This window comes from Calonectris borealis, chromosome 9, assembly GCF_964195595.1.
Source record: "Calonectris borealis chromosome 9, bCalBor7.hap1.2, whole genome shotgun sequence".
In the NCBI taxonomy this organism is placed as follows: Eukaryota; Metazoa; Chordata; class Aves; order Procellariiformes; family Procellariidae; genus Calonectris; species Calonectris borealis.
Genome location: NC_134320.1, coordinates 18,061,997 through 18,083,042, shown reverse-complemented (window position 1 = coordinate 18,083,042; position 21,046 = coordinate 18,061,997). Strand labels below are relative to the sequence as shown.

The 21,046-nt window shown below is 52.1% G+C and overlaps 1 protein-coding gene across 1 annotated transcript; it reads right to left on the bottom strand.

Moving 5' to 3' along the window:
* Positions 1–554: 554 nt before the first annotated feature.
* Positions 555–16,281, bottom strand: TFRC (transferrin receptor). Its single transcript, XM_075157139.1, has 19 exons — positions 16,197–16,281; positions 14,303–14,373; positions 12,885–13,098; positions 12,040–12,262; positions 11,700–11,843; positions 10,863–10,959; positions 10,344–10,466; positions 9,075–9,170; positions 8,762–8,901; positions 8,218–8,387; positions 7,804–7,923; positions 7,098–7,183; positions 6,919–6,982; positions 6,484–6,551; positions 6,028–6,095; positions 5,531–5,612; positions 4,412–4,633; positions 3,786–3,926; positions 555–3,496 (listed from the first exon to the last, which is right to left on the bottom strand). The coding sequence occupies exons 2-19, from the start codon at positions 14,333–14,335 to the stop codon at positions 3,254–3,256; spliced, it is 2,334 nt and encodes a 777-aa protein (XP_075013240.1). The 5' UTR covers positions 14,336–14,373; positions 16,197–16,281; the 3' UTR covers positions 555–3,253.
* Between the last annotated feature and the right edge of the window lie 4,765 nt (positions 16,282–21,046).

Here is a 21,046-nt window from a genome sequence, read left to right as displayed (position 1 = left end):
GCTCTCTGGGGCTCTAAGCGGTATCCGAATACCCATCTGCACCTCAACCCCGGGGAGCTCCACGGTGGTGGTGAGGGGCAGGGACAAGGCAAGGGACAGCACTGGCTTCATGGGACACAGACACGGCCACCCACAGTCCTACCCAGCCCCCTTCTCACCAGCAGAGACCTGCAAAGCCACGGGCAGGGGGAAGTCTGACATTTCACCCTCCTCCCGACATCCACCCCAGCACCACAGGCTCTACAGGGTCAATGCGGTAACTGAGAGGCAGCAGGCAGGACACAGCCATGAAAGGCAAAGGGGGTCCGGGGGGCTTGCATACGTTGCTCCTCCACCTCATTGCCAGAGTCCTCAGCCCAGTCGCCTGCAGTGAGGCAGGCCTCTGAGCTGAGCAGCACGGTGAAGTTTGGACTTGCTACTGCACATCAACAAGGTGGTACTGAGGCTGCCAGTTAACCAGCCCTGGCGGGGCAGGAGAGCAGCCTCCCTCCAGCTGCCTGAGCTCACCCGTGGCCACAACAGCACGGTAGCTTTGCAAGAACCCATGAGAGGAATTGAGTGTTCAAGCTTTAAAACTTTATTTAAGCAGACAGCAGGTAACCCAGAAACAGAGCTTAGCACTCCACACCAGTCAGATGCCAGCACCGAGCAAGGCATCCCGACGTCCCAGTAGTCACGGATGTGCTGCCTAGCCAGGAGACAGGCTTTGTCTTTGCTGGCTGTAAAGCGCATGATTAAGTCTGACATCAAGATGCATGCAAACACTACAGTGAGGACTCCCAGACAGCACCTCTTAAATGCCATCCAGAGAAGTGTCACTAGGAAACAGTAACACCGGCAGCCTGGGAGACAGCAGGGTAGTTAAGGAAGAACAAAGAGTTGCACAAGCCTGGGCATCAGGCTTCTAGAGACGGATGAAAGTCCAGCCCTCCAAGTTGGCAAACACTGAGCTCAGTAACTAGGCTGGGGGCTTGTCCTCGCCCGTTCCTTGTGGAGGCCCAGGTCTCTGCTCCAGCTGAACAATGTTCTTTCCCTCAAGGACTATACTGCTGGGGCTCAGGTTTAAACGCCAAATCGAACTATTTGCAGAGCACAGGGCTGGCGACAGGGAACAGGCAGCACAGTTTAGCAGGTGTCACACAGCAGCAGTGTTCAGCTGAGCAGAACAGGGAGCAGAGGGGCACCATGAGAAAGGTGCCACAAGATTTCCGCCCTCCACACAACACTCAGGAGGGAAGACTGGAGTTTCCAGCGAGACCTGGGGAGCAAGCAGCTTCCCATGCAGGCGCACCAGCACCACCCCAGTGCCAAAGCAGGGCAGCCTCTTAGCTAGTACGCACGCCCATCTAGAGCGGTGACCAGAGCCCTCCAGCCAGCAGTCAGCCGCAAGCCCTACATTCACCTTTAATTCCCCAAGTCTTTGTAACTGATTTGAAGGAAGTTTACTAAATCACAGAGCACACAGTCTAAATAGCCTAGTTTCCGCTAAACATTCAAGCACCAGTCCCATGACTGGAAGCAGGAAGCCACTTCAAGACAGCACAGCTATTCGAAACAGTTTAGCCTACAGAGAAGGTAGAGTCTAGGGAAGTACATAACAGACCGAAGTTTGTATCTGCATCACCACAGGAGAGTGAAAAAATAGGACTGCAGGAAATTGATCCATGTTAGATACTAACCATCAAGCTTCACAGATGACATTGCATGATAAGTATAGAACAATTATGGGAAACACTGTCCCCGATAATTACGTACACCCATAGTGCAACATATGGAGGTCACTGCCTCCGATATAACACCGTGGTAGGCAAAAACTACCTTGTTCTTTACACATTATGGAAGACACTGCCCCCGATAATGTCAGTTAGGTTTCATGATACATAAGGTACTGGAAGTTTGCAGGAAGCTGCCATTTAAAAATTGGGCCAATGCCTGATCTGAGGTACAAGAAGTTTGTGTCACCATGGGTGGAGCTAGGGCTACGTAGCGACCCCTCCACCAGGGCCAGGAAGGAAGCTGTGCTCCCCGTGTGAGCACATGGCATCCAAAAAGGGGTACAAAGAGGGAGTCCGAAGCCCGCAGAGGGGCATGGACACCATAGGGAAGCCAAATTTCTAGTATTTGAGTTTCCACACGGGTTTTCAGCATTTCAAGGATCATTTTGGAGCACAACCCGGAGACTTGCTACCAGGTTTACACCTTCAGGTTTCTTCCAGAGGGGTGTTTTTGCCACAGAAAGCTTAATTGCTAGTTTTCAAAAAACTTTTTTCGGAGGGGCCTGTTTAGATTATTTTAAATGCAAAGTTCCAGTATCATGTTTGATTGTAATAGCAGATGCTGCTTTATTCAAAAACGACAGTATAACTGTCATAATTATGGAAGGCACTGCTTCCGATAATTATCTTCTATAAAAAAACACACCATTTATAGTGAACGCTGTCACTGATAAATAAATAAACAAATAAATATCTCAGTGCCAAACAAGAGCCATCCTGCAAAATGGCATCAGTCAAACAGGGTTTGGCCAGCAAGAGACTCGATTTCACAAAAGGCCCCAGAGCAGCAAGGTCTGAAGTGCCAGTCTAGAGCCATTTCTCAATGCCGCAGGACTCGCTGAGGTGCCAGCTAAGGATATAAAGGGGACATTAGATAATCTTTGGGTCACTTTCCCTGGGTATTGAGACCTGCCTTGGCAGAAGCAAGCCTCCAAGACATCATTGGGACCCTGCTGTTGAGTAAGGCAGGCCGGGCACTTCAGAACTTGCTGATAATCCAGCACTTGCGGGCTACTACGTTGTTTTATTTTTGAACTACAGGTTGGACTCTGCAGCTCCCTGCCAGAGAGGGGATCCTCATTACAAGCATTAAGAGGAATCCATTCCCTATTTTGTCACTAGGTTTAGGGGGCCAGCAATTAAAACCCTAAATAGATGAGGTACCTCCCCACTCAAGGTACCGGTTCAGGAGTCACCTGAGCTGTTAGTTCTCAAGTACGCTGGAGAGCAAGCCCCACAAGCAGCTGTAGGTGACCGGTTTGGACTGTGGTCAGATGGGAGCCTGGTCAGAGGAGATTTCATGGTAATCTTAGTACCTGCTTTAAAACTGCCTCCTGTGAATTTGTCAAGGTGAGATTTAAATTTTATGCTCAACTTTGGTCAAAAAGGATTTGTTGCCAGAAAATCTACAGAAAAATAATGCCATGTTAGGGAGTGGGTTTCCCTAATCCTGTACCTTAACGAAGTGTTTGCTGTGTCTAGAATTCATTGTCTGTATCCCAGATATCACCCACTAAGGCATTGGCAGCCCCTTTAATGGTCCAGGTCACCAGGGCCAGCTGCTCTTTCAGCATGTTCACATCCACGCTGTCCCTGCTGGTCCTCAGCAGCTGCAGGTTCTCCAGCAGATTCTGCAGGGTGTGGGAACCTTTGCCAAAGAAGATGTGGCGAAAGGGAGCATCTTTTGGCGAGAGGTATGGGGAGAGGAAGTCGTACTCCACCTGGAGTAGAGGTGCAAATTTAGGGTTATAGCCTCCCCTCCCAAGTTCTTCTTTCTTGGTCCCAATCACAAGCTCCCAATCTCTGATCCCCACCCAGCCCCTTCCCGCAGCAGCTCTACGAGGGCCAGACCCTCTCCTGATAGCAAGCGCAGGAAGTCAGTCACGCTGACACTAAGCAAGCAGAAGAGACCCCGGTCTGCACAGTGCCCATGGCTGCTAAGGAAGAGGCCCACCCCAGCCAGCACTCTCTTCCTTCGTGAAGAAAGGAAAACCAGTTGCAGATACCCACCTTCATGATCCTGTCATTCAGGGCTCTGCGGACAATCCTGTTTTCCCTGTCACTGCTTGCAATGTCTCTTCTCAGTGCATCTGTAGCTCGCTGGAAGTCACCACGGGCAAAAAACAGCCAGTTCAAGGTCAGCCCCAGCGCCTGTGAGGGAGGAGCTGTTAGCAAACCTGATTTTCTTCTTTTGCTGCTCTCTTACCAAGAGAAAGTGTTGGGTTTTTTTTTTTTGCTAGTTTAACCAAGTAGCAGAGCAAGTTCCTGGCAGGCTCTTCTGAGGTCACTGAGCTCAGTGACGTCTCTACCCACCCACAGTTTCTTGTAGGCTTTCAGCAGAGGTGCAAATGAGATGCAAAGCTGCACTGTGCTGTAAATGATAACCAGATGAGAAACCATCCACATCCATTTCCTCAAGAGCTCACCACAGCCAAATTAGCTAAATCTGTCTGGCACAGCTACTCTGCCTGCACTGCTCTATAAGGAACATCAATTCAGGGATGAATATCTTGCTACGCTCTCATGCCCAAAGGTGGAAGATGTCCATCCTGTCGTATCCAATGGCAACAGAGCCTTATTAGCACATGGCCCCATAACAGTCTACAGGGATTCAGTGCACTCTGAGCCTTTCTTACCTTCACATCCCTATCGTAGGGCAAAAACTTCTCCTGGAATGCTAGCAATTCTTCACCATATCTCTCAAAGTCCAGGAAGAGCTCATGATCATGGGTCAGCCTGAGAGCTATTTGCCCAGCAACTTCTGTAGCAGCACGCATAAGAGCATACAATTTGTCAGTCATCTTCAGGTTCTCCACAGTGTCCTGAGTAGTGCCCAAGAAGGGATATTCCTTATCCTTCTGCAAGAAAGAAGGCACTGAAATTAGGCAAGAGTGCTTCTCCAGCTAGGATTTTTCACCTCCCACTACAGTTTGCTTGCTGCTTCCACCACCTCCCATCTCCTTGCACTGCTAAGTAGTGAGACTTGAGTGGCAAAACTTCAAAGTGCAGGTGAAGGGAATGGAGCTCCTGCATCTTGTCCCTCAGTTTCCAGCAATCAGCAGGACACTCTGCTAGTTTGTTCGACCCAAAACCATATAGACCTCTTCCCCCTCAGAGTTCACTGCAGAAGCACAGGCAAACCCCAGCACCCAATTTGGTATGTGCTGCCAGCACCCTCCAACCCTTCTTGGCAAGATAACTCAAGTTTTTTTATGGAACAAGTCTGACACTAACAAGATCCAAGCATTCATAAGCAGAGGAAGCTGTTATCAGAAAGGCTCCCAGCTGCATGCCTGCAGTAACAGAGTAGGCTGCTTGGCTGATGCAATTTTTGCCAGCCCCAAGCTGCAGCAGCAGACCTGAACTGTTCAAGTTAGTACTTCCTCCTTCCCCAATGCGCTTTGCTTGCTGACCAGCAGGCTATAGCATAGTCTTTCACTGAAGCAACAACAGCTTGACATCTTTTTAGCGCTCTTAGCTTCTGAATCATCGGCATCTGAGCCTCCAGAAGAGCGAGTGCCCCCTCTCCCGACAAAAAACAAGTGTTCAGGACTCTGGAACAGGCCAACCATGCCCCAGGAGAAGCAAGTACTGCCACAGCCACCAGATCCAGAAGCTGCAGCTCCTTCCCCAGAGAGGCTCCTGCATGGACAATGAGCTTGGGACAGCACCCTGTGCTTTGCCATCCTCAAGAGCAGATATCCTTACAGGACTTTCCATGGAATGACTACATCAGGCAGGCAGACAATACTTACATTGCAGAAACCAAAGGAAACCACTGGGATTCCCGAGTAGGCCAGGAAAGGGAACGCTGCATTATCCAGACCAAGGGGAACCCTGCAAAAGACAAGTATTGAGTAGTTACCAACTGGTTTGGACATCCCAGGAGAAAAGCCCTACTCAAAAGCCCTAGAGTTCAAGGTCTGAGCCAACTGGATTACCCTGTCTAGACAAGACTGGTTTTGGCAAGGATTCCCAGCCAAGTGCCGAGGGCTGCTCGTCCATTTCTGGCCACCAGTCTTTGTGCAAGGCTGTTCTTGCCCTACAAAAAGGTGTCTGGGCTGCCTACAGGCAGCTTGGGGCAGCACTAAGTACCGCTAGTGTTTTACTGTTCACACTTGCCTGATCCCATTGCAGCAGGTACAGCCCACCCCAGACAGCAGTATGACACTCCAGCACAAAAAGCAGAAGCCATTTAGTTTGTTCCTTTACAGAGATTTGCTTTTCTAAATAGCAGGATTTCAATACTTACACTGTTTTTACCCAGTCAGAGCCAACTCTGTCATACAGGGTTCCCGAATCCTTCGTTGGGTCCTTCACCTGCACGGAGATGACAGTCAGCGCACTTGTTGAGACCTCTGCTTGGGCTTCCAGGTCCAAGCTGGAGCTTGCATTGCTGTGCAGATGCCAGAGTCAGGTGTGCTCCCCTGACCTTTCTCCACGCAGGCACAGTTCATGCACAACAGGCATTCACCTCCCACTGAACTGTGGCATTTGCTGATTTTAGATTCTGCGTGCATGAACTGCAACTCCCAGAGCCCAGCTGACTTCAGACAGGGCCCTCCAGAGTATCTCAGCCCTTTCTCCTAAATGGGGCTTTCTCCTCAGAAGGTGCCAGCTGGGGAAGTGACCCAGCACAGCTCTGGCTGCTTTCAGTTCCTCCTTAAAACCACAGTCACCTTGATTAGCCCAAGACCCTTCAACTCACCCCCTTCATAGTTCTCTCCAGCAACGTGTACAGCAACGGGCTAGCAGAAATCTTCATGTGGTTGACACCTGCAAAAAAAAAAAAAGGGTGTTTAAGGGTGTTTGACATGCTGGCACAATTAACCACATTAACCACTACTGCTACAGCTGCTCAGCCCTCTGACTGACCAACAGCTGATCTACAGCTTGTCGCCTAAGGATCTTCAACAGACATAGGACAGTCTACTGGGACCTAGCAGAGCTGCCTCCTTCTGGCTCAGGCTGCAGCAACCTCCCAGCTTCAATGACAACAGGAAAATAAATGGAGTCATGCCAGTCTTCAGCCAAACACCCAGCATCAACCTGTGGCATAGCCCCCATTCCTGGAGGTTAAGGGATATCTGTCAAGCTATTCTGGTCCCATTCAGTTTCAAGAAACTTAAGAATAGCAGGTTACCTAGGACTGCAGCATCCAAGTTAATGTAAGTGAAGGCTTTGGCATGCAGTGTGGCAGAGTACCCCTAGGACAAAACAAGTATTTTATGATGAGCAGTACAACACCAGATATTTAATCCACAGGAACAGGAAATCACAACTGCGCAGTCATCACGCAGAAGTCTGTCAAAGACACAGTACCTCCAGCCATTCAGTAGCACCCACAGCTCCATACTCTCCTGCACTCCAGCTAGCAAAGATGATGCTGCGCCTTGGTTTGTAGCCCTCTGCAAAGAGAGAGAGACTAAGATGTCTGCCCTTCCTCCATGGAGATGTAGATTAGCACTGAGGGCCTGGGTTGATGAGTCGCCTGCTCCTCAGAGCCGAAGCATTCTGGCTGCTGCAGACAAACGTGCACCCTAGTGGCTGCATGGACACTGTACCCTGCCCCCCGATGCTGCAGAGCTTTGTAGGAAAACGCTGTCTGCATTCCCCCCCTTTTTTGTTTAGCTGCCTGAGCCCAAAATTAACTCCGGAGAGAAGAGTACCCACACTAAGTGCCACCATGCAGCCCCCACCGCTCCAGCTGGTCAGCCACTTCAGTGTTTTCCCACCTTCAGGCCTGGCTGTCTAATAGACAGCCCAAGTTCTGAGGTTTGCATTGTGTTATCCAAGGACATTCTTGCATTCAAGTCATACCTGATAGAAGCAGGCAGTCCCTTGGAAGTGAATGCTCACTGCAGACAAGTTGTCTATGTTGAACAAGTAATAGCTTCTCAGGAAGCTTTGTCAGACTCCCTATGCCTTCCCAAAGGATTATTCTGCAACTGGGCTCTCCAATGTTAACACCTGCAGAGCTAACCCTGCATCACCTCTCACCCCCATGCTTTTCTACACAAATATTTACCGTTTTTCACTATGTCTGAGATCACACGGGCAAGTTCCAACAACATGGCAGTTCCAACGCCAGCCTTGGCTGCTCCTGGGCCCCAGGAGTCTCTCTGGGCTCCGATCACAACATACCGATCTATAAAGGGGACATCAAGATCTGAGCTGCAAGCTTCAGGTTGCAAACACCATTTATCAGAAAACCACCTTTGAGCTTCTGTACTAGGAACTGATCCCTGAATCTGGCACACCGCTTGCTTTCATTTAGCCTTTCCCTGGCAACGCGGTTCAGCTTTTTCCTTGACCCTTAGGGAAGGGTCTTGGTTCAGCTGAGGAAGTGGCTATCTCTGTCTGGGAGCAGCTGTCATGTTCTGATGATCATAAAAGAGGAAGGGTTCCCCTCAAAACTGAGCCACAAGGCAGTTGCTGTTACCTGGTTCTTCAAACCCCTTGATAGCACCAAAGATGTTCAGAATCTTCCTGTCCACCATAACGTTGTTCACACTCAGTTTCACTGTCATGTTGCTCGTGCTGCTCGGCTTCACCTTACATGTCATGATGCCACCTTTCCAATCCTGAAAGCATTCCTCTCCATCCATTTTGCTGAGGGAAAAAGAGAGATCCTTTGAACTCATTATCCAGCTCTGACCTCATTTAGCCATCCTGTGAAAAAAGCAAGCCTGCAACTGCAGGTGCAGCCTTGTTCAGGGCCTGCTCAGGAAACAGCTTGCAGTCCTGTACCACTAATTATGCAGGAAGAGGTAGGATGCAGAGGCCAAGAGAAATCCACACTAGATTAAGTTCAGTCTTTAAGACATGAGACATGGATACAAGTGACATTTCTCCAGCTAAGTGCTCCCTGCGATACACAGCAGAGACCAGCAGAGAGCTCCCTGGGCTCACAGCACCTCAACACCATCCTCACCCCTGCAAGAGGGCCACAGCAGCCTAGCCTGCAAGCCAGGAGAAACAGTTACCTGAACAGCTTGCCTACTGCTTGGCTAGAGATAGTCTGAACAGCAATGCGAGGTAGTCCAGAAGATTCCACTGGTGGGAACTGGGTGTGGTTGAAAGAAGGGAAGCCTGGGGTGAAAGGGTCTCCAGTTCCAAGGTGGGCCTGTGAAAAGCAAGAGGAGTCCTCAAGTCTCAGAGGAGCCCAACAATTTTCATCTACACAAGGGCATGAAGCACTGCTGAGCCAGAGGCCTGCAGAAGGACTGCTGTAGTCTGCAGTCCACAGTGAGAAAGGTTCATGAGAACAACAAACAGGGGAGCCGGCTGCACACTCACATGTCCAAAGGGGACAAGCGCATCAGTGTTCTTGTAACTGTCAGGGTCCAGGTACATCAGGGCACCAACGGCTCCTGCCTCTTTGGCATTTGCAACCTGAAGCAAAGAAGAACGTTAACTGCACATTTGCACTGCAAGCCAGGGGAGTTAAGGCAAGTACATGGAGTAATGGTGTGAAGGGTTGTGCTCCTCAATGCCCAACTCCACAACAGATTTTAACAGCTACCTGATAGTGATAGATATATAAGGAAGCTGAATACTAGCAGCTCAGTCCTACTCCAGGCAGAGTGTGTCTAACACCCTTTTGTACAGTTAGGACACTCCACGGTTAGTGTCGCACCCTATGATTCCTTCAGCTCATACTTGCTCCTCAGAGCAGCTTAGAAGAAAGATATTAAATTATGCTTCATCTGTTTTCCCAAGACTAGGTTAGTCTCAAGACAAGATAAGCAGCCACTGGACGCTCATCTTTACATGGAAAATAGAGGCAGAGTGGCCTAGTCAGGTCCCTGTTTAAAGCACCTACAACCCAGCTGCCTTCAATATGCCACCAGGAAACACTCTTGCAAGGCTAGACAACAGTTTGAGAAGTGGGAAGGGGATTGGAGAATCAGTGAGCACCCCTTGCAGAAGCACTTTTCAGCTCTGCCTATGTCTGATGCATGCAGAGCACTCATCTAAGGGGCAACTCTGGGTCAGACCTAGAACAGGTTTGCATACAGAAGGACTTGGATCCTTTAGGCTGCTTGGCTGTTCGGTTCTACTCACTACAGAGGGAACATTATAGCAGCATGCAAGGCAGCTGACTGGGCATGCAGTGCCAGCACCTTCACTTGGTCCAAGTGAACAGTCAGCAAGGGGCCAAGTGAGATGCTGCAGCAGCAAGAGGTGCTCTGGAGGCAAGGCTGTTCTGCTTCTAGCAGCCCTATTGCTGCACCTAGCAATACCAGCCAGCTCTGCACCCTGTAGCCCCCAGGCTGCCTCCCTCTGCCTGCCAGCTCCATCACTCCAGATGCTTGGCTGTCCCAGCAAGACTGCCAGAGGCCAGGGAGAATGCCACCATGAACGGTAACCAGCTCTGTTCAGTCTTGGTGTCCAGACCTGCACGTGGAGGCTTAGTGCAAACAAGCAAGACCAGACCTGCAGGCACAAGCCTACATACACGAGTTCTAGAGACTTGAACTGAGGCACAGAGGTGTGTCTTCAAGAGGAGGCAGCATAGCTTCCTGCTGCCAAGTTTGGCCAGGCTTTGGGGCACAGACAGCTTACCTTCTCAGCAAGGGTTATTTCTCCAGCTCTGAAGATGATTATCGTTTCATTCAGTGAAACACCCGCACTCTGTATCTTCCGAAAATCAGCCTTCCGTCCATAGTTCACATAAACTGGTTTGCCCTGGAACAGAAACACTGGTTATAAATGCAGTAGTCCTATGCCAGCAAGATACTTGAAGCAGCCTACACAGTCACAGTAACAGTGACTCCTGTTAACAGTAGGGAGTTCAAGCTCAGCAATGTAAACTCTGATCACATGCAACATGCCTGTTGGAGCAGTTCTTCTGTCAAGGTTCCTGTCTGGATCCCAGCAGAGAAGTTTAAACAGTTACTTCTGCATCTTGCTGAAGTAATAAAACTATGTGGGCCCACTCCTCACCCCACTCTATCCACCACCATCCCCAGCTCTTTAACTGGGGAGGGCTTTATACACTCCGTATCTTGAAGGGACATATTTTGAACATTGCCACCTGGTAAGCGTGCAAGCACATTTCCAGGATCTTCTGGAGTCACTTACAACAACTGAGCCACTCTTGCTGTATGCCACATATGCATCTGGACTCTCCAGTTCCTCTTCTTTACCATCTTGCAGAATAGATACTTTGTTGTTGCTACTGTTAAATGTAAAGAGACAGTGTTATGTTCTTTCACACATAAACTTCATATTTAACTAGCTCCCATATTTCAGTCTGTGTCCGAGCAATTCTGATCAAGCTAATGTAGCACCTGAAACAGGCAGACTCATCCCAGTACTTCCATGCAAGAATCTCTGGGGTTGTTCAGAGACATTAACGAAGGCTAATTTCTAAGACAAGTAGCAGAAAGAATCTGTGCTTCCAAGCCTTAGTCCCCTCCTAAGAGGAGCTAAGCAAACTCATTTCCCCCCCGACATGAAGGGGCAAGTAAGACATGAGGGTATGAGCTGTCAGCCAACACAATGCCTGTTGATACCCTCCTGAGCTCCTATAGGAGCCACTGCCAGCTCTGTAACACCCGTCTCAGTGACAAGACAGAGTCGCCCATGCTAACAGTTTTATGTTTAGCCCATGCTAACACAGGGCATCTGCCCTTCAGCTGAGTTTTTACTCAAGTTTGTTTTCTCTCCACTTCCTAAGCATGTTTTGAGAAAACAGCTGTCCCAGGAAAAATCCAGAGGGCTACTACCAAACCCTCTGGATTTAGAAAGCCTGAGAAGAGACAGGAACAGCTATTTCTTGGCTAGATTGAGGCCTTCTTTGGAGAGGGGTAACTGGCTCACAATTTCAGCACTGCTTTCAGCAGAAATCACGTGTTTGCTCAAGACTACAGATATCCATGCTGTAAGGAAGATATCTGCATCTCTTCATTAACGTACCTGCCTTTGACCTGCAGCTTAATGTAGTGCTCATCGTTCCACACTTCATCCAAGAGGAAGCTGGTGAACTGGTCATGAATGTAGCTAGCAATGCTCTCATCTTCACTCTGGCCAGCTTCAAAAGAGTACTTATTTGCTCTTTGCCTGTAGGTAACAGATGTATAGCTTAGGCACTGCAGTGCTCCAGCCTGCAAACCCAAGCTGGATGGGCCATTTAAGCCCACGTTTAACCACATGCCACCCCACAACATCTTTAAGGCCCTTGTTCTCCAAAGGAGCCCAACTTCTGCTCACAGGCTGTGCCTCTCATAAATGTGGCTAACCTTTCTGGAACTGTTACCTCAAGCTGTCCTCAAGATGTCTGGCTGACAGCTTATCCGACAACAGGGTTCGTAGCTCAGGCCAGTAGAAGACGGGTGGGCCAGGAACCTCTTCTTCCTCAGTTTCATCATCATCCGCCAAGTAAGATGTGGTAGGACTCATCTCACACTTGCCACTTCCATCCAGACACCTGCTAGTCTTCTGCATTCGTCCACGGTAACTCAAGTAGCCGATCAGAAACCCTGCAGACAGAACAGGTATTTTTTTGTGCTGCAGAAAGATGACTAAACCAGCTCCACACCATACAAGTGCATGCAAAGCAGCTTCAGGGTTAAGACGCGTCTCTGCTCTCTCACCATTTTTGACAAGCTGGCGTACCTAAGGACAGACAGGAATATGCAGCCTGACATTTTGCCTGAGCTGGCATGTTTTAAGGTACACTGTCAATCTGATCTTGTGCTTGGCAGAGTCCCTCCAGCACCACTGGAGAAGGAGAATGCTTACTTTAGGTCAGTGGCAGTGTTAGAACCCTTGAGAGAGGAGCACCAGAGGCTTTACTGATATGTTGACCCACATCTCTAGAGAATTGTTAAGAGTTAATCAAGGTAAAACCAGTACACTTGCCACATGACCAATTTGCCCTTTAGCTAAGTCACAGCTCCACTGTCAAACTTCACACTTCTTTGTGTCGATTCTGTACCTTAAGTCTGAGCTAGGCATGTTTAGAGTTAGTGACAAGAGGCTGCAGCCTGGATCCAGGCTCTTTAATTACCTCCTGAAATGACACAGATTCAAATGTTAACAGCCTCAGATACGCTCAATACCAGAGTCCACTTCACGCAGTTGCCACCCACCCTTCCTTACCAATCAAAAGGAGGAGGAAAGCTGCAATGACTAGGAAGCAGAGGTTCTTGCCATTCCTCCATGGAGGAGGCATGCTGGCATGCAGGTGCTCTGGTCTCCCAATTTCCCCTCCTTCCTCCTCATCAGCAGACAGCTTCATCTCCACATGGCTATTGTCTCCATCCGTTTGCCGGGCAATGCTGAAGCGTGTGTACAATGTCGGCTCGCCACCAAACTGTGTTGAAAGACAGTCATGTGATGACGAGTTTGCTATACCAGCCTACAGTCCTCGCAGCCAGCTACACCTATGCTCCCAATCAAATACAGCTTGCTCAGCTGAAACTGCTCCAGCACAGGCCAAGCATTCGGCTGTCAATAAGTCAGCTGGCTGCTTTGAACAGACAGTTAAACTCAATTCCAGGTGTAGCCAGGCACTGAGCAGAACCACTCAGCTTCCATTAGAGCCACTGAACTTGCCTGCAGCCACGGTTGTGCTGGGGACAGGCAGGAGACTGGCTAAAAGGCCAGAGGAATACTTTTGGGAGCAACAGTCCTGCAGCCCCCCTCCACCGTACTGGAGAAGCAGCTGGTGGCAAGCGCCCAAGCCCTGTTACAATCTCAGCAGCTCATCCACAGTTCTCGGCTCACTCTCAAACTTCACCTCCAGTGGCTGGAGGTGAAGAGACCAGACATCGTCTTGGTTGGTCAAAACGAAACCAATGTCATTTCAGACCTGCAGTTCCATTCTGGCCCACGCTACACGCAACAAAGTGGCTGGCCGCTCACATTTCAGAGAGGGCAACACCGCAGTCTATCCTAGCGGTCCACCTGCCCAGCTGCTTGATAGCTTGGCTTCCCTCACACTTTGCAGAGGACATGCCTCAACCCCACATATCCTCCGTGCTTGTTCAGTGACCAAACCATCACATTTGCAGTCCTAGCCTAGGGTCATTTTACAGTTCAAGCTCTCTAGGACCGTTGGGCTTGGCTGAGCAAGCTCTGAGCTACCTCCTCCTGCACATTTGTTTCAAAGCACAGGTCGCATTCAAAGGCCGGACTTGTGGTTGAAGTCCCACCCCCAAAGTAACATAATAGAACACATGTTGATTGTCCTGATAGGCGTTTAATCAGCTTCCTCAGCAGCACTTCCTCCTGGAACATTGTTCAAGGCTTGCCCCCCACCTCCTTATCAGCTTCCTGAGAGACCCAAGACATCGTAGCAGTTAACGATAACCCCACCAGCACTGAACCACTTACGCCACTTCCTTATCATGGCCAGCTAGCTACAGTGACATTTGGCTCACAACCCACACAGTAGCACCTAACACTGCTTTGTATTCGTCATCTTCTCTGATACTGACATGGATGCTGTTGAACCTTTCTTCTGCAGTATCGTCAGCCCACCAAGAGACAAATGGCACAGGGGGACTGTGTCTTACCAAGTTAGAGATTGCTGCTCTGGCATGGTCCATTGCCTTCTGGAAGAGTGCCCACTGACCTGACCAAAGCCCTAGAAGTTCAGAACACAACAAGTCAAGTCAGGCTGTTCCCCTGCCACGACATAAGGCACCCAAGGTCAGTCACTGCCACTAATGCAATGCTTGCCCATGGATTTTATGTGCATGCTTCTATGTAAGTCACAATGTTGGCGAACCTACATCAACCCTGAATGCAGCCTAGAAGTTCACATACTCCCACTGCAAATATAGGTTCTGATGAACAAACCGCCTCTTTCTATTGAACTCTGGGGATGGGGCGGAGGTGTGTGTGTATAAATGAGGAATACAGTCTCAAACAGCTAATTTCAGCCAAGGGTCTTATTAATGGTAGGGCCACCTCTATTCAGAGAGTGGTAGCAAGAGGCACTTGCTCAACTGTGACAACGGACACCACATATCTAAGGTTCCTGGGGTCTGCCTCAATGACAGGATGGAGACAAGACTCCGATGGTAGCCAAAAACAGCACAATGCTGTAAGGCAAAGCAGCACAAACTCCTACCCTGCCAAAACACTTCCAACTGCAAGGTCCCTCCTAGATGGCTATATTCTTTACCACTTTATGAAGGCAATTTCAGTTTTGAACAGTCTCCCAGCATAGCCAAGAGCAACTCTCCAAAAGCATTTCAGTAACTCTTATAGTTTGGATATCTTTAGACTGCGAACTTATCTGAAAGGTAAACTGTAACTGATTTACTTCAGCATTTCTTCCTGAAAAGATGCTTGAAAAAGCTTTGTAATTTAGTGACTAGACAGCTTGAGTTGGGACAGGTGTTTAGGTTGGGAGCATGCAACTTGAGTATGCCCTCAAGCAGTGCTGCTAGGAAATGGCTTTGAACTGGTCTTCAGGTGCACGTGGATTAGCTTTACACCTGGGAGCTCTGCAATGTAAGCAGATTTTATTTGAAGATCAAAGGTTAATAGTGGCCATCCGCTCATTTCACCTTTTGTTTAAGGCAAGAGTACACGGAGATGAATCCCCAGCGGCTTTGAAAAGCTTTTTCCAAGTGACAATCTGAGGCCCAGGCTCCCACCTGGCAGGCAGGGCACAACAGGGTGTGCATATGGAGGGCCTCCTAAAAGCCAGACCAGCTAACCCAGGGGATGAGTCAGGGAAGCGCAAAGGGCCTGCGGGCACTGCACCTGGCAGGGATGCTCCCCGGCCGCCCGGGAGCGCAGGGCCCCCCGAGCCCACCACCCCGCAGCAGTCACCCCGAACCGCTCACGGCTGACCCCCCTCCCCCCCCCCCCGCCGGCCGGGGCGACCGCCCGCGCTCCAGGCGCCTCATGGGGAAGGCACCTTTTCTCTTCCCGCCAAGCAGCCCGGGAGGCGGCCAACAACCCCCAACCCCTCAAAAATAAGGTAAAGAGGGGAAAAAAAAATTAAAAATGAAAAAAAAGAGCACAGAAGTAGCCTCCCGCGAGGGGTTGGGCGGCCCCGGTATCGCGGGCAGGGCCCGGCTGCGGGCCGCCAGATAAGCGGGCCAGGCGATACGCCGTCCGCCGAGGACACGTCTCCCCTCCGCCCGGGCCTGCAACCGCATCCTCGCCGGGGCCGCGGGGCTGCCCCCGCCGCGGGGCCCTACCCACCTTCAAGGTCAGGCGGCCATGGCAGCCTCCACCTCGGCCACGTGCGTGCGCGCCCGCCCACCCTCCCCGCCGCCAACCGCGGCTGCTGCTGCTGCTGCAGCGCCGCCGGTGCAGCCCGTGCGGCCCCTGCGCCAGCCCCGCGCATCGGCCGCGCTGCCTCGCCTCAGGGCGGCGGCGGCCGCCGCCCCTCCCCGCCCGCCCAACGGCCGGTGGCCAACGGCCCCGCTCGCGCGCCCCGCTGCTCACCCGCCGCCCCTCCGCTCGCCGCGCCGGGGCCCAACTGCTGCACCGGCCGCCGCAGCGCCGTTCTACCTCCCCTCTCCGGGGCCCGCCCCCGCGGCCCGCAGCCAATCAGCGCGCCTGCCGGGCACGCGCGGCAGGGTCGCCTCTTCTCCCCGCGCGGCTCCGCCTCGCCCTCTGCTCAGCGCCCGGAGGCCCGCCCCGCAGCCCGCCTCGGGCCCCTGGGGCACGGCGTGTCCTGCCGGCCCTGGGCCACCGCTTGAGCGCGTACCCGCGCGTCCGCTGCGGTGCCTGCAGAGCTCAGCCGAAGGGCTTGGGCCTGCGGGTGCGGTGGTGGGCCCTGGGGAAGGGGCGCGGCTTTGGCGCCCTTGGGTCGCCGCAGCGGCGGAGGGGAACCTCCTTCCGCCGGCGTTGCGTGTTGGCCGGTTGCTGCTGCCCTACCTGAGCAGCCCCCGCTGCGGGGAAGGAATATAAGGAAGCCGCATTCGTTTTAAATTGCCTTCGAGTGCCCTCGGGAGCCGCTTGCAGAGCGGCGTGTGTTTTACTGGGTGGATGCGGGTTCCAGCTTCCCCCACGGGAAGGGCTGGAAGCGGGGCAGCCGCCTGTCGTGTAGGGAGGCGAGTTTTAACACCTCTTCATGGGACGGGTATGCTTTTACCACAGTACGCAGCGGCCAAAAGAAGAAGCAGGTCACAGATTCATCATTCCCAGCCTCTCAGCATTTTGAGGGAAGAGGGCAGGAAAAATATTTTCCTGCCTGGGTGGTGCAAACCAGACACAGGACTCGCTCTGGCTTGGGAAGCACTCAGCATCTTCAGGTCCCAGCAAGTCATGCGTGCTCAGGGCTGCCTTTTTAGATCTGAATGAGCAGAGGCACCCAGGGTGCTTTTCCTTCATGTTGTGCTACCCGAGATTTCTATTTTATTTGCACAATGAGAAGTGTGGCAGGCCTTTATGAGAGCCAGCCCCAGTAGTGCATAAGCACGAGAAGCACAGACAGCCCATGTCAGGCTTGTGGCCCACAGAGCAGTTTCTGTGGCCACCCAGGCTGTGCTGGCGAGAGCATCCATTTGGTGGACACCATGGGATCACTCCAGCTCTGAATTAACTGGTCCTCCCCCCAGCCCTCTCCCTGGGGCAGGCAGAGCGACCCCACGCTGCAGTGGGAGCTCCCCAGTGTGCAGAGCTCAGTCTCTAAAAGCCAGCATGTGCAGAGCGGTGAAGTTCCCTGTTTTGTTTCTAAGAACCTGAAGGAGAAGTAGAACGTATTGGCCGTTTGACAAAACAGTAGACTTTATAAGGTGAAGCCACGGGTAAGGAGGCAGCTAAGTGGGTTTAGAGTGAAATTGGTAAATAATATACTGGGGGGTATTTAGGGAACCCGTAAACCACCCATGCCCTTGCAAGTCTATCTCCAGTTGTCAGTGTGATGCTGGGTTGAGGCTTGCAGCTCGGCCAGGCACCAGCTGGGGCTGCGAAGGGAGCTCCCCCTGCCAGGGGCTCTCTCTGCCACAGCTTCCCGAGGACTACCAGGGCTGTGATTATTTGCTCCCCTTCTTTTCAGCTGATGGCTAATCTCATAAAGACCCCAGCTGCATGGACCCTGCAGAACATCTCACCCTCCTCGAGCACCCTGTGGAACATCTCACCCTTCTCGAGCACGCTGACGTTTGCTGTCTCCAGGATTGCCCACGGTCATGAGTCGGCCTGGCTGTGGCCGCAGCTTCCTCTGCCCTGTCTGCCTGGGCTCCAGCACAAGTGGAGGTCACTTCCAGCGTCGGTCCTTCAGCTCAGGGCATCCCTCGAAGGCGTGCCGGAACCGGGGAACGCTTCAAGGTTTGGGTGCACACATCTGCAATGCTGTGCTCATTTGTCCCTTGCTCATTAAAGAAATAAATCAGTAGGCCTGGATTATTGCCTCAAATCCTCTCCCGGGAAAGAAGGACGGGAGCAGAAAGTTTGTAGTTTGGCAGAACACATGATTGCAAAGAGGATTATGTTTTGTGAAAAGCCATACATTCCTGCGCTGATAAAGGGGGAATTAACTAGATCTGAAACTCGATGCGGCTGTCTGGAGACAAGCCTCCTGTAAAGCAGCTCTTGGGCAAGATGTGCTGGCGGACCCGCCAGCTCCGTTTGCCGGAGAAGGTTTGAGCCAAGCTCCAGTGCCGAGCCTGTCCCTTCTCCAGCTCCATCCATCACTGGGTGTGGGGGGGACACTGCCGTCACTTGGCGTGTGGCTGCCCTGTGGGATGCGCTGCTGCCGGGTGCCTTGGTGGAAGCCGAAAGTGTAGGAGAGTTCAGAAAGAGATTAGATCAGTCCTGCAGGCTGGATCATCTGATCATTTCTCAACGCAACAGTCTGGATGCAGCCTGCTGCTCAGGAAAGTATACCCCGGGGAAAACAGCCCCAGCCCTGCCCTGTTTGTTGTGTTCCTCCTGCGCTCCCCCCTCCAAGCCTTCCGGCAGCGCCAGTGCTGGTGCGTGCTGGCGGGGCGCACCGTGCCAGGCACAGGGCTGTGATCACCCCCGGCCAGCGCCGCTGAGCAGAGCAGCGTTTCGGCACTGAGGTCCTGCCGGAGGAGGGACACCTGCAGCAGAGCTCAGGCTCGGGAGATCCCCGGGAGCGATGCTGAAATGCAAGCCGGGAAAGGGGCAGTCCGATTTATTTCTCCCTGTGGCCTCCATCCGCTGTGCCTCCAGCTAGCAGAGGAGGTGCTGTGTGCCCTGCTGTGCCAGCCCCGGCCTGCCCTGACAGGTACGCGCTGCAGGTGTTTTCTGTTCCCTCTCACAATATTTTTGACCATGTGCTGAGCAGTTCCCCATTTCTACACCTGCCAGGAAAAAGAGAAGAAAGCTGAGATTCTAGAAACTCAGATGTTTTTACACCGCAGCCAGCATGGGCAGTGAAACACCTTAAAATGAGGGTTCTTCAAATGCGATGTGGTACCCGAGAGTAGTTGAGCGACCCTTACCTTGCATTGGGTGCAGGCGGGGAGTGGGGGTCGGGTGGCTACCTGCCGTCAGCGGCTGGTGCCACCTCCCTCGGGTCAGGCAAAGCAGTGCCTGTACTGCAGGTGATGCTGACCCCAGGTGCTCAGGCTGGCCAGCTCGGCCAAAAACTTTTGCAAGGAGCAGATAGCCAAAGCTGGGAAATGGCCAAAGCTGGGGATGGGGACGTAGGATTGATGGGTGACTGCTGACTTCTCATCCCTCATTCCAGCAAGATGCATGGTCTCTGTGTGCATGATTTTAGCATGGTAAAAGATAAAGATCAAGAGCCATCGCCATCCACCTGGAGATCTCTGCCTGGTTCCCAAAGACTGGGAGCATTTAAACTCTGGAGCTGGCTGCAGCAGACTTGTTAGAGCCCTGCTGTGCCACACCATAGCTATCTGCAGCTTGCACCAAGCTCCTGCTTGCTTCTGCCTGCTCTGCTCCCTGCCTGGCCCAGCTCCTGCCTGCAGTTCACTGCAGGAGCCTCCGTGCTTGTCCTGACACCTCGCTTTAGACTAGCTTCCATCAGGGCATTCCTCCTCATTGCAACTTGGCCCTGGTATTTTAGATGTTTGTCCCTGTTTCCTCTGAACTCCTGAGGGGCTTGTGAGTCCCCTGATTCGGACTCAAATGACTCTGCATTCCTTTGTGCAGTACCTCGTGATGTGACAGTGTCTGTCCCGCAGGATTAGTGCTGAAACATGAGACCAAAATATGGGAAGGAAAATACGGTTTCACTTCAGTTTTGCAGCATGGCTGACCCTCGTGTGACCAGCTGTCCTACCCCCATTTTGGGAAGGCAGTTAAAAAGCAGAGGGAAAACAAGAGCCACAGAGATAAACAGGCTGGAAAGGATGCCCTGTGCTTTGTGAGCAGCTTATCAAAAACAACACTGAGAGATGACTTGAGCACTTTTATGGCAAGAAATACTGGGACTAACGTGGCTCTTCAGTCTGGAAGGGATGGAGAAGCCAAGAACCAAGTGCTAGAGCGTAGTGCCAAGTCGGAGGTGCTGCAGCCAAGTGTACGCTGCTGGGCTGAGGCTAAGGGTTGCGGGAGATGTGATGGCCCATGGGGTGGGAGAAAGCCAAAGGTCTCCTGTGGGCTGTGCACTCTGCGAAACAGAGGCTGTGAGGCATCCCAGGCACCCTGGGGTGCAGTGCCAGGCAGACACCTGGGGACAAAAGAAAGACTTTGGTCCTCTGCTCTGTGCGTCAGCCGCTTCCTCTGCATCACAGCCTCTTGGAGAAGCGGCAGTGCCAGCTCCTGCCTTCCTGGGAGCAGATTTGAGCGATGCATCGGCTGTGCTCCCTGCTCAACTCGTGGGCTGCACTGGGGTGCAATCAGCTATTATAGGTCCTAGAAGGGAGCTGGGAAATCCAGGTTTTTGCAACCTCGGAATCATGCTGCAACCCCGCTCCATGTTGGGGCTGGCAGGCACAGCTCCTGGGAGAGCCTGCCCTCTCTGCTCCTGTCTCCCCCAGCCAGCAGTGCGATATCCAAGAATTTCACAACACCATGAGTATCCCCATCCTCTAGAAGACCTTGTGTTTTTGGCCTTTACTGCTGCATTTCTCAATTGCCCTGACTGCAAGAGGGGTGAGGTGCAGCCTGAGGAAGGAGGGGGAGCCCAGCAGGCACCAGCATCTGGGAGAGGATCTGCTGCCTCTTCTCCCGTAGCAAAGGGGCGGAGGAGGCAAGGGGTGGGCCACACGCAGCCAGGGAAAGGCGCTTGAGAGAGTGGAAATGCGGCAGGTAACACCGAGAGCTGGCTGCAGCTCTGTCTTCCCTTCAAAATAACACCTGTCTGTCTTTGCATCCTTCCTGGGGAAGCACCTGGGTCTGGCCTGGCTCTCTGC

Coding starts and splice junctions, on each gene's coding strand:
- TFRC (XM_075157139.1), bottom strand. CDS start 14,335: ATGGACCATGCCAGAGCAGCAATCTCTAACTTG. Junction 12,263..12,884: donor TTTCCTCCTCCTTTTGATTG/GTAAGGAAGGGT, acceptor TTCTGTCTGCAG/GGTTTCTGATCGGCTACTTG. Junction 7,924..8,217: donor CAAGGGGTTTGAAGAACCAG/GTAACAGCAACT, acceptor TCCCCTTTATAG/ATCGGTATGTTGTGATCGGA.